Source organism: Capricornis sumatraensis, chromosome X, assembly GCF_032405125.1.
Source record: "Capricornis sumatraensis isolate serow.1 chromosome X, serow.2, whole genome shotgun sequence".
Classification (NCBI taxonomy): Eukaryota; Metazoa; Chordata; class Mammalia; order Artiodactyla; family Bovidae; genus Capricornis; species Capricornis sumatraensis.
In genome coordinates, this window is record NC_091092.1 from 134,832,626 (window position 1) to 134,840,906 (window position 8,281).

General features: G+C 43.7%; 1 protein-coding gene across 1 annotated transcript; it reads right to left on the reverse strand.

Annotated features, from left to right (window-relative positions):
* Positions 1–4,194: 4,194 nt before the first annotated feature.
* On the reverse strand, positions 4,195–7,729 carry TLR7 (toll like receptor 7). Its single transcript, XM_068962657.1, has one exon. The coding sequence runs from the start codon at positions 7,697–7,699 to the stop codon at positions 4,559–4,561; it is 3,141 nt and encodes a 1,046-aa protein (XP_068818758.1). The 5' UTR covers positions 7,700–7,729; the 3' UTR covers positions 4,195–4,558.
* Positions 7,730–8,281: the final 552 nt, after the last annotated feature.

An 8,281-nucleotide genomic window follows, 5' to 3' on the forward strand; every position in this document is an offset into this window, starting at 1 on the left:
AATGAGGACCCAGGGGAGAGAGATGAGCCCTATAAAAGATTGTTATTTAATGCATTTCTTGTTGTTTAGTTGCTAAGTCATGTCTAACTCTTTTGCGACCCCAGGGACTGTAGCCCACCAGGCTCCTCTGTCCATAGGATTTCCCGGGCAAGTATACTCCAGTGGGTTGCCATTTCCTTCTCCAGGGGATCTTCCGGGATCAGGGATTGAACCCATGTCTCCTGCTTGGGAGGTGGACTCTTTATGAGACTGAGCCACTGAACCACCAGGGAGGCCCACTTACTGCATACCACCTGATTACAAGGTCCTGCTTGGTGGGCCACCGCTTGGACCTGGCCCAGGAGTATTATCCACTGTTTCAAGGTGACTTCAGGACAGCAGGCTGGTTCTAACTGCCAAAAGAGTCCACACTCTTTCCATTCCCTGCCAGTTTTTTAAGCAGCACAGTCCCCCTGGACAAAGGGCCTCGGATATGGGTTCATGGAGATGTTCCTTCCAAGTTCTATGGCTCATGCAATTCACTATTGTAAAAGCCTCTGGGATGTCTGACCCGCTGCATCTCCTTGGCCAGTGACGAGTGAAGCGGTCATGTGTATCATACAAGACAAAGACGGTGTCCTAGTTGTCTGTCTCTGGCCTTTGCTTCAGGGGCATCACCAGCCAGGATTCTGAGAACCGTTTTCTTGTGTTAGAAGCATCTGCCCATCTCACTGTGACCACTGGTGGGCTCTAGGGATGTATGAAAATTGCCATAAGGCCACAGGGACTTCCTCTTACCCTCCAGAAACTAACAGACTGTTTCTGGAGGGTGTTTGTGAGACACTGGCACTCAAACCTCCTCAGTCAATTAGTCTGGGCTCTTCCAAAACTGTTAATGTAAATTACCAAGAGGGAGATGGGATGTTTATACAAAGAACTACAACCACTGAAGTGTCATGGCAAACATGTTAGAAACTGTCAATACTTACAACCCAAGAGCAGGGTAATCTTGAAGGCAGAGCACCGGATCTCATCCAGTTTCTTAGCCCACATGCTTGAAAATTGAGATAAGTTGAAAGAATATGAATTTGAATGTGACGGAGAGTCTGGCCCATGTTGGCCAGGGAAAGTTCCACCATGCCAGTTCAGAAGCTCAGGCTCACTGAAGCAGGTGGGGATTGACTCTGCGAGTGTGGGAAAGAGACCAGTGTTAAACCAGGATGTTAAACACACCAAACCAGTGCTTCCCAACAGAAGAATCCACCTGCAATGGCGGCTCTTTCTCTTCATTCTTGTGCAGGACACGGGATTGGCTGTGGGCCCTAAAGCCGAAAAGGGAGCTGAGAGGGAGAGGGAGACAAAAGAAGATATAAAACCCTCAAACAGGGTGCAAGTGCCCTGCTGCCATCTCCCCGTCACCAGCGTGGATGGCCCCCGTGTCACCAGGCCTTCCACCACACAAGCTCCTCACGAGTTTGGGGCTTTTTCGCTCTTTGTAGCCCTCCCCCCCACTATGTTGGTCAGCTGGCGCATCTCATGTTTGCCTTCGTTACATTAACTCAGTGACATGGATTCATTTTCAGGCCTCGTGTTCTCCAGAGAACATCTCCTTTGGAGTCACCCTCGATCACATTCTGTGGTCGTTTTCCTCCCACACTGATATTTGTATTTCTGGAGAGACAAGGAATTCCCAGTGCTTCTTAGGCTCAAGGGTTCAGACTTCCAGGAGAGGGGACTCGTGTCCCACTACCAACTTCTCCTGAGGTCCAGCATCCCACGGCCCAGTTGGTCAATCTGCCCCCTAGCCAGGGTTCTCTGCTCACTTGAGTGTGTGCAGAAGAGGTGTCCCCACCCCCCATTGTAAAACGGGGCCATAAATACCTTACAGGAGATGCAAGCTGGATCCTCTTGGTGAGGACCATGAGAGGTCAACAAAAAGCGTGTTTTATTGGGGGTGAGGGCAGCGACAGCCTCCTGAAAAAGAGGCGAGTGCATCCTTGCTGTCCCCGTCAGCTTCCGCAGGAACAAGACAAGACGACACCCAGACTGTTACATCACTGCAGCCCCTCTCATGTACTCTGTACTCCCTGACTACATGTAAGAGATCAGCTGGACCTAAGACTGGGCAGAGCTGGGAGCAGACGTGAGGATGGGCCAAGAGACCTTAAGAGACCCTGACTCAGCCATGGGGTTGCAGTAATACTCAGCCTTTCTCTGCTCTACGGACTGCAGCTGTGTGTTTCGCCTTTTTCGCAGCCATAACACTTACCTGCCCAATGCCTCTCTTGGCTTGGATCCTACAAACGCCCAAGTCATGCTAAGGTACAGTCTCTATCCGAGGAGGAAGGACAGGTTCAGGGCTGGAAGTGGTTGGGAACCCCTTCATGGTAGCATGGGATCCATGGACAATCTGGAGTCTCTTCCATACTCAGAGCTTGGCAGGGGACCTAGCAGTCATGTTCTCCTGGTGGCCTGAGTTGGTGGCTTTCGAGCCGAGCCATCTATGAATGGCTCTAATGGTACAGGACTCCACAGAGGACCCTCAGGAGATTAACAGAGTGACTTGTCAAGATACAAAGGAACTAGAATGAAAACCACCTGTTACTGTGCTTTGGGTCATTTCCTACAACAAACCACTGTGCACAGCCTCATGTTGAAATACACTGCAGTTTCTGAGTTGTGTTGTCAGTTTCCCTTCCTCTTGGTTCATTTCAGAAGATGTTTGTCTTCAAGTGCTTCATGGTTGATACATCACCAAAATAACTTAAACCTTGTATAGTTATGTGTTTTAATAGAAGAAACTGATGATGCCAACAGCCAGTTTTTATGGCGTTATCTGTGTTTTCACGTAGGCGCCTATGAAGTACAATCAAGCTTACCGAGGCTATCAGACCGCTGGGTCTGTTGATTCCAGAGATTAATTTGGGAGTTTGTGACCCTTATTGATTACATGTCCTTTGGAAATAATACATATAGCCATCCTCAGAGTAAAACCTTTGGCTTTTCCATAGATGAAGAAAACACAGTTATCTCCCAGATAATTTGAAGTCTGGGATTTGAAGCTATCTTTCAAAGGGCGCAGACACCTCTGTAGATAACTTCTTTCATGAAATAAAAACAAACAGGTCACATTTCAGACTTTGGACTCATGCAAATTTATAGACACTTAGAAAGTATGTGTGTCTTCAGAACATCTTGGTCCTTTCTGGTGTGTTTTTTTTTTTTTTTTTTTTGAGTACTGAAGCCAAAGCTCAAGACTGAAGCTTTCTCAGTGTTAATGGTGGTAAACCTCTGTTCCTCCCCCAGCCTCCAAATTTAAAGGAATCCATGTGACTGTCATCCCTGCTTGCTAACTCTAAATAAATATATGCTCTTGGGTTCTCCTTTAGAGTTTATCATCAAAGCTGTCTGACATTGATGGATCAAGTTTTCAGATAATTACAAGTATACAGTATTAGTTAATAAAGCAGTTTGAAAGATCATTGGATGAGGCAACTTTTCTTTGGAAACAGTACTTTGCCATGCAGATAAAAAAATCTGTCTTAGCTCAGCTGCTGTAACAAAACATCACAAACTGCATGACTTAAAGAACAAACATTTATTTCTCACAAGTCTGAAGCATGGAAGCCAGTCTGAAGGAGATCAGAGTGTCAACATGATCTAGTTCTGCTGAGGGTCCTCCTGTGTGTTATAGACTGCCAGCCTCTCTCCATACCCTCACATGGTGGGAACACAGCAAGTTAGTCCCCTGACTGCTTCTCCTAAGGCAGTAATCCCATCACGAGGGCTCCAGTCTCATGACCTAACCACTTCTTAAAAACCCCACCTCCCACCTCCCAACACCATCACACTGGGGGATTAGGATTTCAACATTTAGTCCAGAGCCATATTTAAGCAGGTAAATTATCATCAAAAGTAAAGAGCATGACTTTATTCTTCTCCCACTTGTAAGCAGACTATGTCTATCGATGACAAAGATGTTTCTGTTTCCCCAAAAAACCCAGTAACAGGCCCAGGAGAGAAAGAGCAAGGAGCGCTTGAGCTGTACCACCTGCTGGGGGCCAGCACTTGGTCTGCACAGAACGGGGCACTAGATGGTTGAGTCAATTGGCTGAGGAGTTAACTGTGTCTTTATTTTTACCACTAATTAACTGGTACATTTTAATGCCATATAAGCAGACTCTGAGCCTTTTTTTTAACCCTATTTCTATACATACCAGTACCTCTTAATGGTAGAAGTGCAGTTCTTGGTGACTATGTGTATATGTAATAATCACAATTACAGGAGAATCAAAGTCCCACATCCTCTACTTGCCACCCTTCTTCCAACAGTATTTTATGCAAGGGCAGAAGACAAAGACTCAAGTGCAAATGGAGACAGAGAGAGCTGAGAAAGATGACTTGATGCTTATATAAATCCCATTTTTCCGCTTCCTTTGTCATGTATTGGTGACTCCTCTCCAATATGGGCAATCCCAGGGCTTGGAGAATCTTAAAACACTCTTCTGGCAAGACATGGGTGAGCTGATCAAGGCAGCTGAGCTTCTCCTTGGTAGCAGTCACATTCGGCAAAGACGGGCTAGGCTGTCTCTTTGAACACCTGACTGTAGGTCACGTGATTGTCTGTGGCCAGGGCATTTTTCAGACACTGCCAGAAGTACGGGTGAGCCTGTGGGTTTGTTGGCCACTCAAGGACAGAACTGCCACAGAGCCTCTTCCGGAGTTGGAGAAACTTGGACTTCTGAAGGGGCTTCTCAAGGAATATCAAGATGATTACATCCACTTTTTCATCCATGAGCCTCTGATGGGATAAGTAAAATGCTATCTTAAAATTCTCAGTCTTTGCGTACTTGTCTGTCATCACAAACACTGTCTTTTTGCTAAGCTGTATGCTCTGGGAAAGATTTTCCAGAACAGGCTGCCCTGGTAACCAGTCTCTTTCCTCAAGACATAAATTAAAACACTTCTCTCTCGGGTCTTCCAATTTGGCCACCAGCTCGTCCAAAACCCACTCTGTCACTGCTGGGTCTTTAGTGTCGTATACAATGAAAGCATCATAGCAAGAATTGGGTGATATCAGACGTCGATACCCTTTTATTTTGGCTTTACAGAAATGATAACTATACCACACATCCCAGAAATAGAGATGGTTTGCTGTTGTGATCATCATCAGAGAGAGAACTGCTGATATGGAAAGTGAGAACAGGATGAAGTTAGTCAAATCTAACTCACAGGTATATAGATCCAGAGAGACCACACTCTGGCCCTTGTGTGCTCCTGGTCCCATGCAAGTCACATCTGTGGCCAAGTAAGGAATAGTCACCTCGGTATGGTTAACCCACCAGACAAACCACACAGCATCACAGTTGCACAGAAATCGATTGTGATGCAAAAACAAAATGTTCAGATTGTTGAGGACGTTTTCTGGAAAACTCGTCTTTTGGATAACCTGAATTTTATTTGAGCTGAGGTCCAGATGTCGCAACTGGAAAGCACCTTGGAGAAAATACTTTGTCAGGCACCTGATTTGATTATTCTTAAGTATGAGTTTCTTGAGGCTGCGGGAACAGTTGGATAATCTCTCAGGGACAGTCTTCAGCTGGTTGAAGCTGAGGTCCAAAGTTTCTAGATTCTTCAGACTCTGTAGTCCTTTCCAACTGAAAGACTTGAGCCCATTTTTGGCCAAGGAGAGAGTCTTTAGATTTGGAGGCATACTATCAAAAACTCCCAAAGGTAAGAAACTCAGAGAATTTTCAGAGATGTCTAGCTCTTCTAAGTTTAGCAGATTCTTAAAGAATTTTAAGTATCTGTTATCACCATCTCTCCATAAAATATCCAAATGGTTGCCTCTGAACTCCAGGATTTGAAGAGATTCACTCTCCATGGTCCTGCTGGTGGAGGTAGCAATGTCATTATAGTTCATCATCAGTTTCTTCAGAACCTTGAGGTTCTTGGTAAAATTTAGCATGTGAGTAATTCCTTCTGATTGAAAATAATGGCTGTTACTACTTATATCTAGGACTTCCAGGTTGTGCAGCTCCTCAAATGCCGTTGAGTAGAGTAAATCAAGCCGATTGTTAGAGAAGTCCAAATATTTCAACTCCACTAAAGGCTGAAATTCACTTCCATTAAGCGTCTGGCTAATGCTATTTCCTGATAAGTTTAGGCATTTGAGGAAAGAAAGATGCTGGAAATCAGAAGACTTGATAAAAAATATATTATTTCTACTAAGGTCCAAAGTCTGCCCATACATATAACAATCTTCATTAAGAGGTAAGAAAGAAGGAGGCTCTTTGCTCTTGGACCGGCAACTCCTTGCATACTCATCATATCTGAAATAATGCAATGCTTCAAGGACCTGGGGCCCATGGCCTTCTACAGAAGTTCTCATGTTAGAGCAGAAACCACCTTCAGTTGAATCTCCCGAAGGTGATATTTTATTCACTGAAAGATCAATGAATTTCAATGTTTTAAATTGTTTAAATATGCTGAGGTCAGCAATTTTAATAAAGTTAGTGCCAAGATCAAGAACTTCAAGATTGGGAAGATTACGTAATGGGAAGAGATTTAAACTATTCAGCTCTTTAAAGACATAGCCTTTGATTCGCAAAACTTTCAATTTTTTCAGTGAAGAAAATGCATCTGATAGATTTATAACTGCATGGTAGACCTGAAGATCATAATTGAAAGACAGATCCAAGTTGACAAGGTTATGAAGAAGATGTAAAAATTTGGCATCCCCAATTTCTTTGGCCAAGAAGTTTTGGGAAAGATCTAGTTCTTTAAGTTTGTTAATGTTTTTAAACCATCTTTGGGGCACATGCTGAAGAGAGTTACTGTGTAGACGTAAGACTTGCAATTCTGTCAATGCATCAAAAGCATTTAGATCAATCTGTAGGGGAGAATTATTTTCACAGGGTGTGCAAGGAAATGGAACATTATAACAACGAGGGCAATTTCCACTCAGATCAAGAACTTGTAGTTGACTGAGGTTGTTAAAATCATCTTCTTGGATTTTTGTAATGATGTTATTGTAAAGATAGAGTTCTGTCAAACTAGATGGCAAAACAGTGGGGACAGCTGAGATATTGTTATCTTTTAGGGAGAGCAATTTTAAATTTCTCATATTTAGGAAAGCATCTTTTTCGATAGTAAATGAAACATTACAAGGGTTACGATAGTAACAGTTTTGACCCAGGTAGAGTATTTCTAGGTTGGCCAGTTCTGTTAGATTCTCCTTCATGATCAAGAAGATGTTGTTGGCCTCCAGGCTCAGCAGCTGTAAGCTGGGAGGAAGATCCTGAGGTATTTCTAGAAGCTGGTTTCCATCCAGGTAAAGAGATTTTAAATATGTGAGTTTGCTAAAGCTGTTGGGTTTAATCTGTAGCCTTTTGGTGCACACGTTGTCTTTTGGCCCCAGTCGAACAGGTATGCAGTTGCACCTGAAATCGATCTCCACCAGATGGTCCAGCTGGTGGAAGGAGGCTGGAGAGATGCCTGCTATGTGGTTAATGGTGAGGGTGAGGTTGGTGGCATTGGCAGGAATACCTCCAGGAATTTCTGTCAAATGTTTGTCTGTGCAGTCCACAATCACATGGGCATTTGGAGCATCCAGAGTGACATCACAGGGCAGAGTTTTAGGAAACCATCTAGCCCCAAGGAGTTCAGAAATTAGGATCATGTTAAAAAGGATAGGAAACTGTCTCTTCAATGTCCACATTGGAAACACCTGAAAGTATAAGAAAGAATAAATCACCCGTTTAAAATACACCAAGATCCAGAATTTAAAACTCCCATTTGCTGCCTCTCTTTTGCTCCATTTGAAAAATCAACAGTTCAGGTTTATTGTTCCCAACTGTCTAAATAGCATCCCCGCCCCCACCCCATGACTGTAGTTGCCAATTACTGAGGTTCATAAAAACTTACATATTTCTCTTTCAGCATCTTAGCTTTTGTTATATCGCTTTTCAGATGGGGGAAGCAGCATTTTCCTGTTCCCTGTTACTTAGAATGTTACAATGGAAGAGCCATCAATATGCTGCCAAAGTCTGAAATGCAACTATATCTGGTGAGAAAACCTTTAGTGCAATTAATGTTTGCTTGTTAAGCCCACTCTGGTACACGTTACAAGAGTCCTTTACCACATCTGAGCCTCTTAATATGCTAAGCAGGGAAACATTTTACAGACTGAGACACAGCTCAGCGATATTAACTGATCTGTTTATGGTCACCCAACTCCTGATATTTTGGCACTGCTATCTATAAGCCCACTTTCCTCTCGGACTATTTTTGGAAATCATCT